This window comes from Electrona antarctica (genome assembly GCF_951216825.1).
Source record: "Electrona antarctica genome assembly, chromosome: 12".
In the NCBI taxonomy this organism is placed as follows: domain Eukaryota; kingdom Metazoa; phylum Chordata; class Actinopteri; order Myctophiformes; family Myctophidae; genus Electrona; species Electrona antarctica.
In genome coordinates, this window is record NC_136793.1 from 51,338,525 (window position 1) to 51,362,601 (window position 24,077).

Consider the following 24,077-nt stretch of genomic DNA (forward strand, 5'->3'; position numbering starts at 1 on the left):
CGGGGGTCCCGAGACGTAGCCAAAGCATTTCCGGGGGTCCCCGGCCAAAAACGTTGAGAACCCCTGCTCTATTAGATAAGAGTCTCTATTTGAGCGAGGTTTCGCGGCCCCCAAACACTTTTATTGGTTTAGATCTACACGCTACTATTTATTGACTGTTTGATTGGTTCGGCCTACGTTGCAACGCAATGACCGACGCTCCATATCAGGACAGTTCTTTCCTGCAATAACGTCGCTGGGACACTCGCTCCGTGCCTGTGTAGATGAGGTGTCTTGCGCGAAAACTGTAAAGTAGGGTCATTCACTCACGAAAAATGACATAAAAGGTCAGACGAAGAACGCGGAGATACAGAAGTTTCTTCCTGACAGCAACAATAAAGATGTCAACCTGTACGTTGAGCCTTTCCACTCCTAGCTGAGAAGATGAGTGACGTTGTGACTTACGCAGTGATGGAGATGTTTGCTGCCGACATGGGGCTGACCTCCTTCACCTCTTTGGCCTTCTGCATGGCCAGCTTCTTGTTGATGGCCTCCTCCTGTTCTTCCTCATCCTGCACAGCATGCAAGAGTACGCACGCACACGCACGCACGCACGCACAGACAGACACACAATGATGGTGTAACCGTTAAGACCTCTGTCACTGGACTCACTCGTATAACCAAAATCTAATCCGGGGCAGTGTCTCAATTCCTCCCAGTTCCTCTCTCTGTGTCAATACAGATAACACCAGCTAGAGTGGACTGCCCTGTGCTGTTAGCGCATGGATTTGACATTTCCAAACCTCTCAGAACATTTTCTTTTTAAAAGAGATAATGTGCATGCCATGTCGCTCTGACTTCTGTTTCTGCTGAATACCCCACATGTCAAGCAAAGTCATGTAGTGTGTGTGAGTCACGCACGCACGCACGCACGCACGCACGCACGCACGCAGCTTTTACAGTACTTCACAATTTAAAACGCTATGCAAGGGTATACAATATAAATTATAGAAAACGTGGGGCAATTCATTACCTTGAATAGTTTATAGTTCATGCCAACCCCCCCCCCCCCCCCAAAAAAAAAACTAAACTAAATAAAACTAATAGGCCAGATAAATAACACAAATAAAAGCCATAATATATCCTAGCAGTAATATTCACTATCCAAATCAACAACCATCAATTATTTAGGAGGGAGGGTAAATTCCGCGCCGTGTTTGATTTAAGGCAAGTGACTTTTATTGACACATGCTTGATGCTGCTTGGGATAATACGGCCCATGCCTGTACTCCCTGGGGGGGGGAGTGGTGGGGGGGGGGGGGGGGGGGCAGCCTGAGGTTGAAAACAAGCGCACCCGGCTGCTCTGTCTGTGCCGGGGGGGGGGGGGGGGGGGGGGGAAATATCCCGTGTTCCGATTAGATTAGATAATAGTTATTATTTAGTCACAAGCTCTTGTTAATACTTTTCGCTGGTTAAATATGCCCCATGGATACACTTAACCAGTGACCACGTTCACATTCACCTTTTAAAATGTTCCAATAATAGTGAAATACGTTCGTGTTCAAAGTAGGGCATGACTTTACCAAGAAATATATATATACCGTAAAGTTGAAATATACGGAGATTGTGACAGACAGACAAGACAGACAGACAGACAGACAGACAGACAGACAGACAGACAGACAGACAGACAGACAGACAGACAGACAGACAGACAGACAGACAGACAGACAGACAGACAGACAGACAGACAGACAGACAGACAGACAGACAGACAGACAGACAGACAGACAGACAGACAGACAGACAGACAGACAGAAAGACAGACAGACAGACTGTCTGTGCCGTACCTTGGTGAGTTCCTGGGCATTGGCGAGGTTATCGACAGCAATGGCCAAAAACACATTGAGGAGTGTGTCTGTTTTTTTGGGGCACAGGCTCAGGAAAAAAATTTTTTGAACCGATACATGAATACAATATTTATATTATATTTATGAAATACAGAATCAATATTTATGCAAGCAGCTGTTCTTGCAGATTCTAAATCGGCGATAAGTCGTTTCAGTGGGGTTATGTTGCTTTTGGGTGCAGTCTATCTGAAAGCCACACACAGAGAGGTTAATCGATTCAAATCAATAAAGGCAAGGATACAGTTCCCAAACAGAGTGAGGACGATGAAATAAACGGAGGAGAACATTCCTCGGTGGACGCCCCCCTGGGATTCGATTCCGTGGTACATCACCGCGTTCCAGTCTTCCCCGGTTAGAATCTGAGGACAGAAGCAGGTCTCAGGGGTGCTCTCGAGAAGAGGGCCATTTTAGTATGTTAGAAATCAGGCAAAATGGAGATTTACCTGGAAAACGGTGAGAATAGCAGCCGGAAACGTATCGAAGTTTGTCGTCGGTGTCTCGGTTTGGAAATTAAACCTAGAACGGAGGACACGCGCGCGCACACACGCACACGCACACGCACACACACACACACACACACACACACACACACACACACACAGCGATTGTTAAAATGTCAATAGGTTCCCCCAAGCCATGACGGAACATTTATAGTGTATAAAATAGAGACTCCTCACAGACAGTTACGGCAATTCGGAATCAAAGGAAACTTGCGGATCTTTAACTCCAAGAGTACACGCTCTTATGGTGGCCCGTGGCCTAATATGCAAACCAAACTGGGGCCCCTTTTCCACCGGGGTTGAACCGTTTCAGTTCATGTTTTTCCACAGTTCAGAATCCTATAAAAGTTGGTTCAGAACTGGAACCAAAAAATTGCCGCCGGTCCGGTTCCAAGAATCTAGAACGAAACCAGTCCTAGAACCAAAGTTCGTTTTGGTGGAAAAAAGGGGCCTATAGGGGGTCCTTGAGTTGAGAATCAGGTTGAGAATCAGCTGGTTTTAAAAGAATTGCACGGGGTAGACAGATTCCTCACAATAAGACTTGCACAAACAACATTTATTTGCATACAGCAGCACAGTGTACAATGTTTGACTGAGTGTATATAGTCTGTCTGACCTTATACTGCCTGTTTATACTCTCCTCAAATGGATGTATATTGTGCTAATGCTGGCATTTTGTATCTCCTACTGCAGGGGTGGGCAACTGGCGGCCCGGGGGCCACATGCGGCCCCCACCTTCACTTAATGTGGCCCTCAGGTTAATGTCAGAACACCGATATAATATTGGTTTCAGCTGTTTACAATTCCACAACATGCAAACATGACCTGCTTTAATTACTTGAGTCTAAATTAGTAGCTCATTGCTCAACACAAGTATAATTAAAGGCATTTGAAATTACATACAAATTTAAATTTTCAGGATTCCAATTCAAAAAGAGCAAAAAAATAATTCAAGATTTCAATTTGAATATAGCAAAAATAGCCGATCTACAAGCTCAAAACGCGTCGCAGCGCGACGCGTTTTGAGCTTGTAGATCGGCTATTTTTGCTACGACAGTAATATATGGCCCTAGGGAGTGAGTGTGGAAATATAGTGGCCCTCTCCATTGTCAAAGTTGCCCACCCCTGATATAGTCTGTCTGACCTTATACTGCCTGTTTATACTCTCCTCAAATGGATGTATATTGTGCTAATGCTGGCATTTTGTATCTCCTACTGTCCATCTACACTACAGGGACCTAATTACTTCTCCCCGCAGTGTGTGTGGATGCCGATGGAGGGAGTTCTCACAGACAAAATGATGTCCTGAACCTTCCAAAAGTCCTTGGTTAGCTATTAATTACTCACTGTGTCTCATTAGTATACCTATACACTCTGCAGATGCTATACCGTGTAGGTTTTTTTTCTACCTGCCAAAAGGTACAGCGCCGTCGCACCTTGCGAAATGAGTCATTGTCGAGAGCACGTTGAAAAGAGCAAAACAGATCAATTGTCCGGCCTGCTCTGTGCATTCGATACATATTTGGGCCCGTTAATTGAACAATTTTATCTCCTCGATCGAATGCAATAATTGATAGAGCAGGCAAGTCCAGGCTGGCGCAGTGAGCCTAGTATGCACTGCGTTTAGCAAAGAATCTGTTTTCTTTGCCTCACATACAGTATGTAATGTTCCTTTTTTTTTTGGTGTTTCAAGCATTATGTCATGCTTTAGCTATTGAAAAATAGCAGACCTACAAGCTCGTAGCGTGTAGGTCTGCCATTTGTAGGGGTCCTTGACATGAAAATGTTTGAGAACGGCTGACATAGAAACATATAGGGTTTTTCAGAAAACTGTCAGGATTTAGAAGGCATTTGTAGAATCGTTCCCAGGTCAAAAATGGGTTAACCTCACAAACACTATGCGTTAACCCTAAACGTAGCCCTAACCCTATATAACCTCACAGAAACTATGCCCGGCTACACCAAACCTCAAAACCACATCCCCCCCTGGGCTGTGAAACGCTGGGGGGGGAAAAAAGAGAGAGATAGATAAGAGTTTTGGCAGCAGTCCATTTCCTGAACAGCTTGGGAGTGGGCAGGCTGTGGGTAAAGGTGGCCCTGGGCTGGGTTAACGAGGCCCATCAACCGGTCTGGGACCCAGCCAGGAGTGCACATGAGCTAATAGAATATGCTATTACAGCCGCAAGTATAGGACGTTTCCACAATGCGTGAATATATAGGCTGCTGTAAAAAATCTCCCATTAACCTGGTGTTATTATCGCCGTCGACTGTGTATTTAGTCCACATACCTAATTGATTGATTTATATGTGCTGCAGCTGTTTGCATGCGATATAGGAGCCACCCAGGCTGCTTGGATGGGATGCCGTAAATGCAGCAACAAAAAAAAAGAGAACGATGTGCTTAGGCTGCGTACAACGTAGGGCATTCACTTCTAGTCATTTTTACTAGTTGACTAGTTGCCTAGTTTACTAGTCGACTAGTCGACTAGTTGTTTAACCACCTATTAAAAAACTTTTCTTTTTTTTCGGAAAATAAATATTTGTACATTTAAAAACTGTGTACATTAACTATAATCTACCTGATCTTGAGGCCTACAAAATCGGGGGAAACAAAAAAAATATATATATATATTTTTATTTTTTACTAGTCAACTAGTACCAACAAGGTCGACTAGTGGATTTACTAGTCGACTATTAACGTAGTCGACTAGTTGCTTAATGCCCTAGTACAACGTACATATTTTTAGACAACAGGCTGTGCCAGTCCATGCAAAAAAAGTCAATAAGTCTCTAAAAAAGAGGATATACCAGCACTCACGGAACTGTCCTTAAAGACATTATATATATGATTTATTACTACATATATAGTTGGCGTGGTATGACAGCACAACGTATGCGTTTCAGCGTTGGCCCACAGCCTCTGCCTCAGTTCACGGCTACACGTTGGCCCACAGCCTCTGCCTCAGTTCACGGCTACACGTTGGCCCACAGCCTCTGCCTCAGCTCACGGCTACACGTTGGCCCACAGCCTCTGCCTCAGCTCACGGCTACACGTTGGCCCACAGCCTCTGCCTCAGCTCACGGCTACACGTTGGCCCACAGCCTCTGCCTCAGCTCACGGCTACACGTTGCAGGCGTTCAGAGTATGAGTTTTATGCCGTTCAGACTATGTTTTTATTTATTTATTTTTAACTATAATTTTTATCCCACGATTTTTGCAACCCATTTTTTCACCCAGTGTCAATTATCTAATGTAATCCTGGGAGCTACACTTCCTCTGCCAACCTGGGGGGGGGGCTTCTAAATATAACCGTTATTGTCTCCACCAGGCCGAAGGCATGGGGAGAGAGTATGTTTTGTTGTCTCCACCAGGCCGAAGGCATGGGGAGAGAGTATGTTTTGTTGTCTCCACCAGGCCGAAGGCATGGGGAGAGAGTATGTTTTGTTGTCTCCACCAGGCCGAAGGCATGGTGAGAGACTATGTTTTATTGTCTCCACCAGGCCGAAGGCATGGGGAGAGAGTATGTTTTGTTGTCTCCACCAGGCCGAAGGCATGGGGAGAGAGTATGTTTTGTTGTCTCCACCAGGCCGAAGGCATGGGGAGAGAGTATGTTTTATTGTCTCCACCAGGCCGAAGGCATGGGGAGAGAGTATGTTTTGTTGTCTCCACCAGGCCGAAGGCATGGGGAGAGAGTATGTTTTGCTGTCTCCACCAGGCCGAAGGCATGGGGAGAGAGTATGTTTTATTGTCTCCACCAGGCCGAAGGCATGGGGAGAGAGTATGTTTTGTTGTCTCCACCAGGCCGAAGACATGGGGAGAGAGTATGTTTTATTGTCTCCACCAGGCCGAAGGCATGGGGAGAGAGTATGTTTTGTTGTCTCCACCAGGCCGAAGGCATGGGGAGAGACTATGTTTTATTGTCTCCACCAGGCCGAAGACCTGGGGAGAGAGTATGATTTGTTGTCTCCACCAGGCCGAAGGCATGGGGAGAGAGTATGTTTTGTTGTCTCCACCAGGCCGAAGGCATGGGGAGAGGGTATGTTTTATTGTCTCCACCAGGCCGAAGGAATGGGGAGAGGGTATGTTTTATTGTCTCCACCAGGCCGAAGACATGGGGAGAGAGTATGTTTTGTTGTCTCCACCAGGCCGAAGGCATGGGGAGAGAGTATGTTTTGTTGTCTCCACCAGGCCGAAGGCATGGGGAGAGGGTATGTTTTATTGTCTCCACCAGGCCGAAGGAATGGGGAGAGGGTATGTTGTATTGTCTCCACCAGGCCGAAGACATGGGGAGAGTATGTTTTATTGTCTCCACCAGGCCGAAGACATGGGGAGAGAGTATGTTTTGTTGTCTCCACCAGGCCGAAGGCATGGGGAGAGAGTATGTTTTATTGTCTCCACCAGGCCGAAGACCTGGGGAGAGAGTATGATTTGTTGTCTCCACCAGGCCGAAGGCATGGGGAGAGAGTATGTTTTGTTGTCTCCACCAGGCCGAAGGCATGGGGAGAGGGTATGTTTTATTGTCTCCACCAGGCCGAAGGAATGGGGAGAGGGTATGTTTTATTGTCTCCACCAGGCCGAAGACATGGGGAGAGAGTATGTTTTGTTGTCTCCACCAGGCCGAAGGCATGGGGAGAGAGTATGTTTTGTTGTCTCCACCAGGCCGAAGGCATGGGGAGAGGGTATGTTTTATTGTCTCCACCAGGCCGAAGGAATGGGGAGAGGGTATGTTTTATTGTCTCCACCAGGCCGAAGACATGGGGAGAGTATGTTTTATTGTCTCCACCAGGCCGAAGACATGGGGAGAGAGTATGTTTTGTTGTCTCCACCAGGCCGAAGGCATGGGGAGAGAGTATGTTTTGTTGTCTCCACCAGGCCGAAGGCATGGGGAGAGGGTATGTTTTATTGTCTCCACCAGGCCGAAGGCATGGGGAGAGAGTATGTTTTGCTGTCTCCACCAGGCCGAAGGCATGGGGAGAGAGTATGTTTTGCTGTCTCCACCAGGCCGAAGGCATGGGGAGAGAGTATGTTTTGTTGTCTCCACCAGGCCGAAGGCATGGGGAGAGAGTATGTTTTGTTGTCTCCACCAGGCCGAAGGCATGGGGAGAGAGTATGTTTTGTTGTCTCCACCAGGCCGAAGGCATGGGGAGAGAGTATGTTTTGTTGTCTCCACCAGGCCGAAGGCATGGGGAGAGAGTATGTTTTGTTGTCTCCACCAGGCCGAAGGCATGGGGAGAGAGTATGTTTTGTTGTCTCCACCAGGCCGAAGGCATGGGGAGAGAGTATGTTTTGTTGTCTCCACCAGGCCGAAGGCATGGGGAGAGAGTATGTTTTGTTGTCTCCACCAGGCCGAAGGCATGGGGAGAGAGTATGTTTTGTTGTCTCCACCAGGCCGAAGACATGGGGAGAGAGTATGTTTTGTTGTCTCCACCAGGCCGAAGGCATGGGGAGAGAGTATGTTTTGTTGTCTCCACCAGGCCGAAGGCATGGGGAGAGGGTATGTTTTGTTGTCTCCACCAGGCCGAAGGCATGGGGAGAGAGTATGTTTTGTTGTCTCCACCAGGCCGAAGGCATGGGGAGAGAGTATGTTTTGTTGTCTCCACCAGGCCGAAGGCATGGGGAGAGAGTATGTTTTGTTGTCTCCACCAGGCCGAAGGCATGGGGAGAGAGTATGTTTTGTTGTCTCCACCAGGCCGAAGGCATGGGGAGAGGGTATGTTTTGTTGTCTCCACCAGGCCGAAGGCATGGGGAGATGCACAGACAGTGCATCTCTGTCTAGTTTAACCCATTTAGGTCTGACATCAAAATTAAAAGAAAATCTTCTAAATAATGACAGTTACCCATGTTTCTGTCAGTGGTACTCAATATTTCATGTCAAGGACCCCAAAGATTATATGTAATTGGCCGCCGACCCCCATCTGAAAATATGGTGTCCCAGGGACCTCCCAGAAGCAATGATTTCAGTTAAAAACGTTCACTCTGAAAGAATATATATTCAAAGATTTGCGCCACATTTTCACGTTTTTTCCAAAAATAGCTGCAGTATAACCTAAATGCTTAAAACACCTAAAGGGGTTCCCGTTCTGATTGGGTTAAGCAAGACGCGTTTCTGTGCATCCTAATTAGATGCAGTGAAAGTCTCATGAACAAGTCAGCGATTTTGCATTTAAATTGATTTTTAATCCTGTTACTAACAAACGGCCAAGCCCCGGAGTTAGTGGGCCGTGGAATCAATACTGCATATCGTTACTGCCTGGCTGAAATCTTGTAGGCCTATCTCTATCTTTACCCATAATTGAATGCTATATTGGTCACTCTTTATGTGTGAATTTTACCTTTTCTTTTTCCATTTCTTGAAAAGTGAACTGTTGTGGTGATATACTGTAAGTACAAGGCTTTCTCCCGAAAAGAGGTGATTTATGTCACGTCAACTCCTTCACTGTGCGTAATTTACAATTTATATAATTTAGGCATTTAGCAGACGCTCTGAATCCAGAGCGACTTACAGTGAGCAAGAACAAAAAACATGGCAATACATCACATACTGCACATAAAAATAGTCATCACGTAAGCTAAGAACAAAGATTTTTCGGGCTATTAAGAGTCTAAAATACGTCTAAAAATGGGTTATAGCTGGTCAAAAATGTAAGTTATTTAGACTTAGATTAGCCGTTTCAACAGATATATACTGACTGTATATATAGACGGTCTATAGACGTTTAAAAATAGCGAGTCAACGTCTAAGCTTATAGACTGCTAAAAACTAAACCTTTCATTTTTAGACCAGTTATAGCCCGGTTTTAGACGGATGTCTAATATTGCTCAGTGGGGAAATGCTACCCCTTTTGGTGTTTTAAACATTATGTTATAATTTAGCTATTGAAAAATAGCAGATCTACAAGCTCATAGCGCGCCACCGAGTGGCGCGCTACGAGCTTGTAGGTCTGCTATTTTTTTTAAATCGTAAAAAATGTGGCGCAAATCTTTGAACATATATTCTTTCAAAGTGAATGTTTTTAACTCAGGTCAAAATGGGTTAAGTCAGGGGTTCCCAACCCATACTGGTGGTACTTGAGCCCCCTCAATCTGGTGCTACACAGAGGAGTCGTCCACAAATGGAGAAAAAAAAGACAAAAGTGGAATGAAATGTTTGTATTACTACAGGTAGTTCTTCTGACCAAGCAATTGGTTGAAATGGGCTATCCAGCCGTGCTGAAATGAGCACGACAGCACACCTAGCCGTTAGTAGAAGATTTGAGAACGGATTAATCACATTAGAAATATCATCAGGTGTGCCGCTTAGTGATTAGACAGGGTTTTGTCAGAGCGGCAGCATTTATATTGGCGTAGGAATGGAACAAAAATGGCAGGTATTGCGCTCCTGTATTTTAACATCAGTTATTATGGTGGTATTTTGGAGAGCCACGTATTTTCTGAGGTGGTACTTCAGTTTAAAAAGGTTAAAAAGTTAAGTGAAGCAAGGCTCTCATGTGACAGTGTGTCGGTGGTTTGTAACTCCAGATCAGCTGGTAAAAAGTACTGTACGGCCTCCTCGCTCTAAAAAACCCACAAACATAAATGCAGTCGGTGCTACTCACAAATTCACACCCAGCAGTGGTGTGAACTTCGTGCCCCCCCGCCCCCCCCCCCCCCCCCGTTTACAATTATAGTTGCATGCTGAAAATAGCTGATCTACAAGCTCACAAAAAAACAGCATTACGACGGCATCAAGGCCTGACAAAATACATTTTGTTTGACCAAATCAACTGTAGATTTAGTCGACTAAAATCTCATGATATTTAGTCGACTAAAACTAGACTAACATTCCAGGTGACTAAAAATGTGACATTCAAACGAAAAATGAAAACTATTCAAGAGACTAATATGAATAACCCTAAAATCAGAATTTGCTGCCAAAAACAACACTGGGTTGGTACATTGCACGCCCAACAGAGATAAAGTGTCAACTCACGCGCCCCCCAAACAGCTGCATGCCCAGCAGCGCAAAGACCACGATGAAGAGGAAGAGGAGGAAGAGCAGGCTGATGATGGACTTCATGGAGTTGAGCAGGGAGACCACCAGGTTCCTCAGGGAGTTCCAGTACCTGAACACGAGCACACGCACACGCACGCACACGCACACGCACAGACACACACACACACACACACACACACACACACACACACACACACACACACACACACACACACACACACACACACACACACACACACACACACACACACACACACACACACACACACAGTGCACAGAGGCTGTAAGTACTGCGTGTGCACGCACGCACGCACGCACGCACGCACGCACGCACGCACGCACGCACGCACGCACGCACGCACGCACGCACGCACGCACGCACGCACGCACGCACGCACGCACACGCACTGTAGCGCTCATGCACTTATACTCACTTGGTGACTTTGAATATTCGGAGGAGTCGAAGGGCCCTCAGGACGCTGATCCCAAACGAGGCCCCCGGTTTGATGACTGCCCAGATCACCTCGAAAATGCTGCCGATGATCACCTGCAACACACAATTCACAAACATGTACAGTACAGTGCAGTACAGTACAGTACAAGTGGTTTAGCCCATGCTCTTAATCCAGAGAGACTTAAAAGTGTGTGTCGAACTCCAGTCAATAAAGAACATTCTAAACAATGAATCTACACAGCAGCATCTGTCTAAACGTGTCACTGTACCTAAATAACATTCTGTACACTAGACCTGTACGTGCCCGTCGGCTACTGGCCTACTTGAGAACGATGCAACTTGGGAACCTAATAAATACCTGTTGTCAACTTGTCATAGCACCCGTTTTAAGTGTCTGCCTGCCTGTGTCCCAAATGGAGATCTCTGTATCTGCCTGCTGTGTCCGAAGAGGGCAAACGGACTGACTGTTGTCATGTGTGGGCATCTGTCTAAACCACATTGTATGCTTTCCAGACGCCCATGTTTCTCCGCAATTTAGTCATTGTGCCAATTAACTCCTCCCTGCACACCTTTCTGTGTTGTCACTTGCCTGCCTGCCAGCGAGGAGCCCCCAACGGGAGGACGTATCCAGGTGGTATCGAGCCTTTGTGCTACTCCTCCCACTAGGGTTAGGGGTTAGTTTTCTGACATGTTTCTGTATTAGTGGTGCTCAACTTTTCAAAAAATATCAGATCTACAAGCTCATGAGCTTGTAGATCTGATATTTTTCAATAGCTAAATTATAACATAATGTTTAAAACACAAAAAGGGGTTCCCGCCCCAAAATAGGTTAAAGGTATATTCAGTGATTTCACTTAATTCAAATATCACTTATTTTTTCTTATTTTTTGGATAATCCTCCCTACTATAAAGTGTGCTGACCATATAAGGAGTTCCTCCCTGTCCCCAGTGAGCCCCTGGGGTCAAAAAACCCTAGTTTCGGTTTGGGCTTTGGGTGGCAAAGCCTTCATCCAATCAGGATGAGAGGGGCCTTCCTCCAATCATGATCGAGTGGGGCGGGCCTTGGTGCATGTGCTGTTGGTCTGTTGTACTTCCCCCACTGTAGAGCGTGTGCATGTGCACATCTTGTTACCGGGGCGGACCGGGTTCTTTTCCAAATCACCCAAATCACTGAATGCTCCTTTAACACAAGCTAACTGAACTCAGTGTTCCTTTCCACGTTTTCCATTCAGAACTCCCAGACATTTTCACGGCGTTAATCTCTTAACAGGATTAGAATATTTTGGCAGGTATTCAATGTGACGATATGCACTGCAGTGACTAGACAAGTGTGACTGCAAACTACATAAGTAGGCCATTGTAAGGTTGTGTAACTTCTGCACAGCTCAAGATGACTATCATCCAACACAAAATGTACAATTTCAGTATCAACCCTATATACTTCCCCCAGGGGTCTGTAATTGGTCCCTACCGTTTTTTTCCCCTTTAACACCAAAACATTCCAACTGAAATAGGCGATCTCATAGAGCCGCCATTTCCGTTGAATATTTGCCTCCTTCTGCCAAATGTTCGCCTATTAACCCATTTAGGCATGAACTCAAACATTTAAAAAAAATCTTCTAAATCCGCCAGTTTTCTGAAATAAATATTTTCACGATTTTTCAAAAATAGCAGACCTACAAGCTTGTAGCGCGCCACTCGGTGGCGCGCTATGAGCTTGTAGATATGCTATTTTTCAATAGCTAAATTATAACATAATGTTTAAAAACACCAAAAGGGGTTCCCGCCCAAAATGGGTGACGTGCCTAATATAGAATAGGGATGCTAGGTTTCAAGTGTTTGAGAAACACAATTTCCCCCCTGATTAAAATACTTTTGACGTTTAAAAAAAAAAGAGGCATGTGCAGTATTACCCAGACCTGACAGAAGAAAAAACAAGTCATATCATACTAGTCTGTGATACAACAACAACAACCGCCAGTGGCGTGCACAGACATTTAGAGGGGCAGGTGCTCAAGTGGAAAAAAGGGCACTTTGTGCAGCGCGTGGAACCGTCCGGTTGCCTTAATAGTGTGAGATTTATAGATTGTGGGGCCTAATTAATATATTAGAAGCTTTTTATCAAGAATTGATCAATGTTACCATGGTCCACATACTGTACAGTGTAACTGTACAAAATAAGAAAAAAAAGTAAAAAAAACAAAACAAACAAAAAACGTTTTTTTTTTTTTTTTTTTTTTCTAAATGGCACATTGCCAAAAGGGCAGGGGCTGCTCTAGCACCCCCTTGTGTCTATCTGTGCACGCCACTGACAACCGCAACACCCTTCTGTGCAGCTTTCACCCTGACAACAACCTACTCCAAAGTCAAAGCAGTTGAAGGAGGAGTGGAAGTAGTGCCTGGGTCCAAGGCCATACATTTTCATGGACATCTCAGTCAGAAACAAGCCCAGGAATACAAATTCGGCCAGATCTGTCCAGGGAGGGAACGGAGAAAAGAAAACACAGAGATCAATGGTTAATAGAGCTGGCGTCTCTCGCTTGGCCGCTCAACGGTGGTAGCAGAAAATACACGAGATAAAGTCTTGGTTTGGGTACAAACTAGGCCCGGGGCGATATGACTTCAAATCACCATTATTTTAAACCTTTGCCTGGATTAGAACTCATTTGTGTCGATTCATTCATATACAAGAAATAAATAAAACATAAATTTAGTTTATTTTAGTTTATTTTGATCATCATCAACAGTATAACAAATTATCACATTTAACATTACGTCCAACATTTAGTTTTTGGTTGATCGAAAAAGCATAGGCCTTAAGCTTATTAATGCCTATCCTTAACCCGTCGACTGCCACCTGGTGGACACAGAGCCAACCGCAGACTGCCGAGCCGTTTGTAGTGGGACCCACGCTGGATTCACATCCTGTTTGGGCGGCCATCTTAGATGCTAAATAAATAGTGTCAATGCTAGCGAGCAAAAATGAAGCCATCCTTGCTCTAGAAAGCGCCAATGTCCCCATCACCGGATAATCAGCAAAGACCTCCGAACATCGCGCGTTTTATCCAAACCATGGAGAGCTCCGTAGATTTCGAGTTATTCAGCTTTTTAGTCAGCCTGTATAGAGCGTCGCAGTCCTGCCTCCTACCCTGGACCAGGAAATGAAACCCAATGCATTTTCCTCATAGACATTTCTTAAAGTATTTATTTAAAGACGGTTACGCCGCGGACAAAGCCAACTCGAGTCGTGACAACTCATGACAACACAAACAATATTTTGGACCAAACAAATAATTAGAAAGAAGAAAAAAACGGCAGGTTACAACACTTTTTTTGTTGTTTTTCTTCTTTGTAATTATTTGTTTGGTCCAAAATATTGTTTGTGTTGTCATGAGTTGTCACGACTCGAGTTGGCTTTGTCCGCGGCGTAACCGTCTTTAAATAAATACTTTAAGAAATGTCTATGAGGAAAATGCATTGGGTTTCATTTCCTGGTCCAGGGTAGGAGGCGGGACTGCGACGCTCTATAAAGGGAGGTGAACGGCAGTGCAGTTGCGCAATCCGGTCTAGGATCACTAAAGAAGGAAAGGCCAAGCAAAAAAACGAAAAAACGAAAAAATAAACTGGTGTATCATCATGGCTGGCCTAGGGCGGCAGATTGCCCAGGGCCCGCCCCCCAATTCATATGATGTATTGTTCATTGAAATTGGAAAATATTTGAAAAGGATATGACCCTTTGAAACTTGTTGAACCAGAAAGCCCAAAGTAGAAAAATTGCCCTGAAAAGATTTCAAAGAAGAACAAAAAAAAAACGGTCATAGTGACAGGTGTATCGTTCACAGCCAGGTATACTCACAGAGTGCGTAGGTGAGCCACTCGGGCTGGTCATAGGGACAGGTGTATCGTTCACAGCCAGGTAATACTCACAGAGTGCGTAGGTGAGCCACTCGGGCTGGTCATAGGGACAGGTGTATCGTTCACAGCCAGGTAATACTCACAGAGTGCGTAGGTGAGCCACTCGGGCTGGTCGTAGTGTACGATGGCCACGCAGAGCGTGTTGAGGCCCACCAGGCACAGCACGGTCCAGTAGAAGCCCTTGGCCTTGACCAGCCGACGGATGGTGAAGCGGAGCCTCTTCTCCTTCCTCCGGAAGTAGGACGAGTTGTCGTGCTTGCTGCTGCTCTTCACGCTGGCGCGGGTGAACGGAGACCCTGCTGGGGGTGCAGTGGGGGGAGAAACGGCGCAAAAAAAAAAAAAAAAAACTGGCGATAAAGTCACAGAGTCTATGAACCAAAAAGCAGCATTTCACTAGCACCTATAGTGAAATGAAAAATACGTTTTTTTTTTCCTCCCCCACACTTTTAGAGGATATCCGTGGCCATCGTATGGGCATACCTACCAATAGATGCAAAAACAATGGGGGACATTTTTGTGTATATATTATATCAAAAGTCCATAAAAAGCCAATTTGAATTACTTCCAATTACAAAAACGTGCTGTGTGATGACGAAACACGCCCCGAAAGAATCTTGATTTCATTTCAGCAAAAAGAAAAGGACAATATCGATGGCCTCCAACTGTAAGAATCTTCTAAAACCATTAAGTACCACAAAAAGCTAAATTAATTAGAGTGTTTTTTTTTGTTTTTAACGATCACTACTACAGATGGCTTGTGTGTTCTGTTTTGTTTTTTTTAAATCAGAAGTCAGTTCCTTTGCTGCAGAGAGAGGAGTATTAAATGACTAAGGAGCAAACAGCTGATCAAATGAGATATAATTTACTCATTAATTCTCGGCAGAAGGTTTTTCATATTGCGATTAGCTCGGCCCATCATGTTCACTGCAGCCAAAGTTAAGCCCAGGGCTTCTCAAGATCACTATCCTTTTCTCTCTCTTCATCTCTGTCTCTCTCTCTCTCTCTGTATTTCTCCATTCTCCCGCTCCCTCCCACCTCTCTCCCCCCCCCTCTCTCTCTCTCTCTCTCTCTCTCTCTCTCTCTCTCTCTCTCTCTCTCTCTCTCTCTCTCTCTCTCTCTCTCTCTCTCTCTCTCTCTCTCTCTCTCTCTCTCTCTCTCTCTCTCTCTCTCTCTCTCTCTCTCTCTCTCTCTCTCTCCCCCCCTCTCTCTCTCTCTCCCCCTCTCTCTCTCTCTCTCTCTCTCTCTCTCTCTGTCTCTCTTCCTCTCTTTACTTCCACTCAACACCCCCACCCACACACACACACTCACACTATATTAGACCTTCTGTAACTTAAATTAAGACCCCCAAATGTGGAGTGGGGGCTGGACGAAAAGGGAAAGGTGAAAAATGGTTCCATTAGCGCGTCGTTAGTCCTCCAGGCGGACTGGTGGGCTAATCATTTTGGAGGCTATTTTAATCCGCACATGATCTGACTCCCATCGACGACGCCCACAAACCCACATGTCCAGACTGGCCTATAGCTGTCTCTCCTCTGTCTGTCTGTCTGTCTGTCTGTCTGTCTGTCTGTCTGTCTGTCTGTCTGCCTGCCTGCCTGCCTGCCTGCCTGCTTGCCTGTCTGTCTGTCTGTCTGTCTGTCTGTCTGCCTGCCTGCCTGCCTGCCTGTCTGTCTGCCTGCCTGCCTGCCTGCCTGCCTGTCTGTCTGTCTGTCTGTCTGTCTGTCTGTCTGTCTGTCTGTCTGTCTGTCTGTCTGTCTGTCTGTCTGTCTGCCTGCCTGCCTGCCTGCCTGCCTGCCTGCCTGCCTGCCTGCTTGCCTGTCTGTCTGTCTGTCTGTCTGTCTGTCTGTCTGTCTGCCTGCCTGTCTGTCTGTCTGTCTGTCTGTCTGTCTGCCTGCCTGCCTGCCTGCCTGTCTGTCTGTCTGTCTGTCTGTCTGTCTGCAGCAGGGGTGCTACTTTTTTGGGGGAGCGCCGTCTATAAGGCGTTTTTCCCTTCTACACCAAATCTCTTCACCGAAAATAGCCGTTTTACGTTCCCGCCAGAATTTGGATGCCCGGGGTTCAAGTGGTTATTGATCAATTGACCACTTGAAGAAGTTTGAAGTCGGCCCTTTTCCCTCATGGACAAATGTGCCCTTTTGAGGAAAAATAAAATAAAAATGTGTACAGTGTACACTGTACAGTATGTGGACCATGGTGACATTGATCAATTCTTGATAAAAAGCTTCTAATATATTATTTAGGCCCCAAAATCTATACATCTCACACTATTAAGGCAACCGGCCGGTTCCACGCGCTGCACAAGGTGCCCTTTTTTTCACTTGAGCACCTGCCCCTCTAAATGTCTGTGACCCCTAACCCCTGACCCCTGCCCCTCTAAATGTCTGTGTACGCCACTGTCTGGACCATGCAGGTCCCTGACGCAGCTCTCTGCTGTGGAAATCAATCACGTTATTATTATTATTATTATTTTTTTTTAAATTTGAGCAGAAAACTCAAGTCGATGGTATAACACTTTAGTTTGATATATAGAGAGAGAGTAACTAAAGATTTCAAATAATTGTAGTGAAGTAAAAGTACACATTTTGGCTCTGAGATGTAGTGGAGTAGAAGTAAAAGTAGTGGAAAAAGTAAAGTACAAATACCTCAAAATTGTACTTAAGTACAGTACTTAAGTAAAAGTACTGAGTTACTTTCCACCACTGCCGATGTGATCTTTGTGTCTTTGTGTAATGCCTCGTGCGAGCGCAGCATTAGAAATACAGTTGGGTGCCACCGATATTGTCCCTTATCATTTGACCCATTTAGGCCTGATCTCAACATTTTTTTAAATACTTCTAAATCCTCTGTTTTCTGAAATAAATATTTTCACGATTTTTCAAAAATAGCAGACCTACAAGCTCGTAGCGCGCCACTCGGTGGCGCGCTATGAGCTTGTAGATCTGGTATTTTTCTATAGCTAAATTATAACATAATGTTTAAAACACCAAAAGGGGTTCCCGCCCAAAATGGGTTAACTGTCCTTTTGCGCAGATCACGCAAACCTCAGCAAAAAGAAAAGGACAATATCGATGGCCTCCAACTGTACAATAAAATAAAAAGGCGGTAAAAGCACCGGTTCTCCTCACCAACGGACGAGATGTCGGTGAAGTGGTCTTCTCCTTCCTCTGCGTTGATCAGGTCGTTCTTACTTTTTTTTGTTCTCTTCAAAACTGGAAACACAACAACAGCTAGATTAGAATCATATAAAAAAAACAGTAAAAAGCAGATCCTATTCAAGTTCAAGTTCAAGTATTTATTTGCCATTTCAAACAAAAACAAGTTTGATAGGAAATTGTCATGATACTTCCTCTCACATACAAGACAACACAATAAACTAGAAGAAGTGCCCTTCTGGGCACAGGTCTCCACCAGGAGGATAGGACTGTGTGAGATGTTTGGCAAAATGTTTAGGAGTAATATAAACATGTTTGCCTTTGATGGAAATTGGATGATTTGAGGCATTTTGGTTCCAAAAATGTGTTTTGCAAAAATCAACCTGTTGGTGGCGCTATAACAGGCCAATGTGAAAAGGGTGGGATATATTCCTCAGCCTAGTAAGAAAATGTGTGAAAGATTTCACGTAAATTGCATGCTGCGTTCATGATTTGAGGCTATTGTTCAAAACGGGGCAATCTTGCAAACTGTGAAAGCCAATTATAGCCAATTAGGATGGAATATGAAATATGGGACAGATCCAACTTGAGCACATGACCATAGAGATACTGTGTAACGATTTGTGAGATTTTTGGACAGAATCTGGAGGAGTAATGTAAAAAAATGTGTTTTACAAAAGTCGGCCTCCTGGTGGCGCTATAAAAGGCAGATGCGGAAATTGCAGGTCAAAGGTTTGTCCTTGGCCTCTAGGGAGTGTGCATGCAACGTTTCACGCAGATCGGTGCAGTTTTAGGTAAAAATGTGAAAAGCTGCCTCATGGTGGCGCTATAACAGGCCGTTCTGGAAAATGCGGGGCAGAGGTTCATCGTTGCCATCCAGGGAGTGTGTGTGCAAAGTTTGGCATCGACCAGGTTAACGGTGCCGGAGATTAGCTGTACACAGACGGACGGAAGGAAGGACGGACACACGGACGGACGGACACACACACGGACGGAGTGCAAAACATACTCTCTCCCCATGCCTTCGGCCTGGTGGAGACAACAACAGCACAAAGACAAGTAGTAGTAGTATCATTTGTATTATTATTAGTATTTTTATTTTTGCTAGAGTGGTGCCCCGTTGGGCACTGGCCTACTTGGAATGGTGCATGTTGGAAAAACGCATGTCCCACCCAGTTATTACACACTTTTTTTTAATACATTTTTATCCCATGATTTCTGAAACTCATTTTTTCACCCAGTGTCAATTATCTAATGTAATCCTGGGTGCTACACGACGTAGCGCGTGGAAGGAACACGTTATTCCGACTAGTTCCTTTCCCCTCCATCGGGCGCCCCGGGCTGGCCAGGGTGAGGTAGTTTTAGAGACCAGGATTACTGCATGTTTTTTGTGAGGGTACACCTACCCTAGGGGACACGGGGAGAACATGCAAACTCCACACAGAAAGGCCCTTTCGCCAACCCCCTGCCTCGGGTATGGGCACTGATGACACGGAGGAGGAGACACGCCGCCAGCGCCCACAGCGTCCCCAGCGGGAATCTAACCCAGGACCTTCTAGCTGTGAGGCGACAGCACTGCCGACTGTGCCACCGTGCCCCTCCCAGTTATTACACTCGAGGTTGTGCAATATTACACGTCTGCGCTGCTTACGGAACTCGCCCGTCGGCTCGTTGTTCCTGCAGCAACGCAGGCGTGCCATTAATGACGGTAAAGTCGTGTAATATTGCTTAAATACAAGGTTTCTGCCAGCATGACAGCAGCGTCTTGCTAACTAGTCTGCACAGAGAAACAAAGCGGCGTGGAGTGAAGGGCTCTCTCTCACACACACCCACGCTCCCTCCCTCCCTCCCTGTAAAATCTGTGCTGTGTGTGTGTGTGCCTCTCTCTCTCTCTCTCTCTCTCTCCGTCCTAATCTCATTACGCCACCACCCTGACACCCCCGAGGCTTCAGTGACACTCTCTACTAGGATGTTTGCTGCACGTCGGTGTCGTGCACTGGAGGGGAAAAAAAAGAGAGCTGATCTACAAGCCCACAATGTGTCGCATCACACACATTAATCCATTGTTAGATCTCGCTATTTTCGGTTTGCGCAACCAAGTATGAATCAGGCTTAAGAACTGCTGGTTCAAGCCCAGGCCACGCTACCGCTTAGAGGCAGTGTCGTCTTCAGAACAGAAGTGTGGGTCATCCACGCACGCACGCACGCCCGCGCACATGCACATGCACGCACAAATATTCATACCGTACAGATACCCATACAGACTCACATACTCACACATACTGTACAATTGCAGTTAACACCTTAAGGGCCCGGGGTTATTTAATCCATTCATAAAATGTGCCCATCGTTTATAGCGCCCGGACCACTTTTACCGACGGACCGGATGTTGTTGTGAATGTGTGTGTAGCAGCTAACAATAGCCACAACACTATCGATGCGATCGACAACAACGGGAGGTAAGTGCTCTCTATGCGTCGCAACGCGACGCTTTGAGAGCTTGTAGATCGGCTATTTTCAATAGATTTTCTACAAATTTTGAACTTGTAAATGGGACGTTCTGCAATATGAATACGTTTACTTTTAGTACTTTAGGTACATTTTGATGCCGACACTTTTGTACTTTTACCCAAGTAGATTGTCAATTCCGTACTTTTACTTGTAACGAAGTACTTCTAAATTGCAGTATTGGTGCTTTTTAATTGAGTATACTTTTTCCACCACTGCTTTGGTTTTCTCACCCGTGTTGTTGGCCTTCCTTCGGTACCACGCCCCGTCCATCGGAGGCTTCTCCTCGGCGTTCTTGTCCTCCTCCGCCAGCATCACCTCCTCTGAAACACGTACACAGTAAAGTACCACACTGTGGTCAAACATGCTCCTCTGAAATACGTACACAGTAAAGTACCACACTGTGGTCAAACATGTCTGTACACAGTAAAGTACCACACTATGGTCAAACATGTCTGTACACAGTAAAGTACCACACTGTGGTCAAACATGTCTGTACACAGTAAAGTACCACACTGTGGTCAAACATGTCTGAACACAGTAAATTACCACACTGTGGTCAAACATGCTCCTCTGAAATACGTACACAGTAAAGTACCACACTGTGGTCAAACATGTCTGTACACAGTAAAGTACCACACTATGGTCAAACATGTCTGTACACAGTAAAGTACCACACTGTGGTCAAACATGTCTGTACACAGTAAAGTACCACACTGTGGTCAAACATGTCTGAACACAGTAAAGTACCACACTGTGGTCAAACATGCTCCTCTGAAATACGTACACAGTAAAGTACCACACTGTGGTCAAACATGTCTGTACACAGTAAAGTACCACACTATGGTCAAACATGTCTGTACACAGTAAAGTACCACACTGTGGTCAAACATGTCTGTACACAGTAAAGTACCACACTGTGGTCAAACATGTCTGTACACAGTAAAGTACCACACTGTGGTCAAACATGTCTGAACACAGTAAAGTACCACACTGTGGTCAAACATGTCTGTACACAGTAAAGTACCACACTGTGGTCAAACATGTCTGAACACAGTAAAGTACCACACTGTGGTCAAACATGTCTGTACACAGTAAAGTACCACACTGTGGTCAAACATGTCTGAACACAGTTTAAGTACCACACTGTGGTCAAACATGTCTGAACACAAGCACCACCACCACCCTGTCTGTGTATAGTCAAGCCAAGACCTGGACGACGGGGAAATAGCAGATCTACAAGCGAGAATCATGAGCAAAAAATCATGAAAATGTAAGAACACACACACACACACAGGTCCATCCCGTGTAATTAGAATATTTTGTAAAAGTTCATTTTCTTCCGTAATATAATTCAAAAAGTGAAACTTTCATATATTCACTTTATGGACAATGAATTGAGAATATATGAAAGTTTCACTTTTTGAATTAAATTACGGAAGAAAATGAACTTTTACAAAATATTCTAATTACCGATGGGATGGACCTGTGTATGCAAGCACCGGAGAGCACAAGCTTTGGCGTAAAGTAGCCCAAACATTTAGACTCTCGTAGAGGTTTTTTGAATTTATGCCTCTGTGTGAGGATCAAGTCTTTGTACCATTAAATACATACTACTATGGGTGGACTTTACTATTTATCACACTAATTCAGACACAGATAGGATAATCAGGTAAAAATGATGAGACAGGAAAACCACATAAATCTCATTTTCAACTAACATCTCCGTGATTATAACCGAAGTAATTCCTTGCAAAGCCCCGTTTGGCAAAATCATGTGTCATCTTGCAAGCACATTACACACTCATCTAATCACACATTAGGCCATTCTAGGCGGGACCCCCCTTTTGGTGTTAGCATTATGTTATGCTTTAGCTATTGAAAAATAGCAGATCTACAAGCTCATAGCGCGCCACCGAGTGGCGCGCTACGAGCTTGTAGGTCTGCTATTTATTTTAAATCGAAGAACCACTGACATAGAAACATAGCTTTTTCAGAAAACTGTCAGGATGTAGAAGACATTTTTAGAATCTGATCTCAGGTCAAAATGGGTTAATGCACCTGAATTTTAGCTTTATTATCATGAACCTCAAGGGATCAATCTGTTGGAGAACATAAATTATAAAACAATATGCCGCAGTGCAAGGATGAAACACTGGGTCGTTTCACCTTCATTTTTTAACATTATAAACTTGTGTAATCAATCAAATTAACAATGACACGACGTACGGGCCCAACGTTTTCGGGGACTTCGGGGCACAAGTCGCACATTAGCGCTGCGTCCAAAGTTGTGTCCGTCGCCAGCCAACCGGCCGTGTGTCCTTGTGCCAATTAAGAGACAGAACACTCACGTGCACGCCCACACAGCGCAGGGTGTTCTGGGTAATGATGTACAGTACAGTAACGGTCATATAGCGTTATACTTAAGCTCAGTGTATATGGTATATCTGTTCCCAGACCTTTCTGGATCAGGGCCCACCTGAAAAACTCGGAAGTGTTCGCGGTCCACCCATGTTAAGTGTTCGCGGTCCACCCATGTTAAGTGTTCGCGGTCCACCCATGTTAAGTCTTCGCGGTCCATCCATGTTAAGTGTTCGCTGTCCACGCCATGTTAAGTGTTTGCGGTCCACCCATGTGAAGTCTTCGCGGTCCACCCATGTTAAGTGTTCGCTGGTCCACCCATGTTAAGTCTTCGCGGTCCACCCCACATTAAGTGTCCGCGGTCCACCCATGATAAGTGGCCAGTCGGTTGGGCTGTGTGCATTTTCAGAGCATCTTTATTTTATCGTTAATCGATTGGGTTCGATCGAAGGAACTATATAACATAGAATACTTTACACTCCTATTTGTCGGTATATCACAATGGTTCCAAATCACCCAAATCACTGAATGCTCCTTTAACGTTACACATATATTACACCAATACAATGCGTGTGTTTTTTGGGCCAATATTTACATTACTAAAGGTGAGGGGGAATCGCTGTTATGCGGTGTTTGCGACTCGTTTGCCGACAAGAAGTTGATTTCAAGCTGCTTAGCCTGGCATGGCCAGGCATTAGACACGCCCCGAATCCAGCTGCTTAGCCTGGCATGGCCAGGCATTAGACATGCCCGAATCCAGCTGCTTAGCCTTGCATGGCCAGGCATTAGACATGCCCGAATCCAGCTGCTTAGCCTGGCATGGCCAGGCATTAGACATGCCCGAATCCAGCTGCTTAGCCTGGCATGGCCAGGCATTAGACATGCCCGAATCCAGCTGCTTAGCCTGGCATGGCCAGGCATTAGACACGCCCCCGAACTCCGAACAGAAGGTGGTGTGTTGGTCTGACCTGCTTTGCATATCCACTCCAGATAGCCGGTGAGCTCTCTCTCAATCTGCTGCTGTCTGCGCAGCTTCAGAAACTCCTGGCGCTTCTCCACCCGTTCCCTCTCCTTAGCAAACTCTCTGCATGTGGAACACAAGCACACACACGCACACGCACACGCACGCACGCACACACACACACATACACACACACACACACACACACACACACACAGGACAGGCAATGAGACAAGCAGCACAGCACAGCAGGCACGTGCAGAAAGTGTTAAGAGAGGCAGGGGCTGAAATTCCGTAAGAGGGCACTTTTGGCCCGAAATAGCGAAAATAGCAGATCTACAAGCTC

At 45.4% G+C, this 24,077-nt stretch overlaps 1 protein-coding gene across 1 annotated transcript in view; it reads right to left on the bottom strand.

The window, feature by feature from the left end:
* The window catches only part of LOC306934453 (voltage-dependent N-type calcium channel subunit alpha-1B-like), a gene marked incomplete at its 3' end in the record, with an annotated part of 212,124 nt that overhangs the window by 102,148 nt on the left and 85,899 nt on the right, over positions 1-24,077 (bottom strand). Inside the window, 11 exon segments of the mRNA XM_079517021.1 lie at positions 445-551; positions 1,830-1,897; positions 2,131-2,248; positions 2,333-2,404; positions 10,360-10,492; positions 10,818-10,930; positions 13,197-13,309; positions 14,836-15,051; positions 17,875-17,958; positions 20,643-20,732; positions 23,739-23,854. Of these exon segments, the coding sequence (XP_079373147.1) occupies positions 445-551; positions 1,830-1,897; positions 2,131-2,248; positions 2,333-2,404; positions 10,360-10,492; positions 10,818-10,930; positions 13,197-13,309; positions 14,836-15,051; positions 17,875-17,958; positions 20,643-20,732; positions 23,739-23,854 (1,230 nt within the window).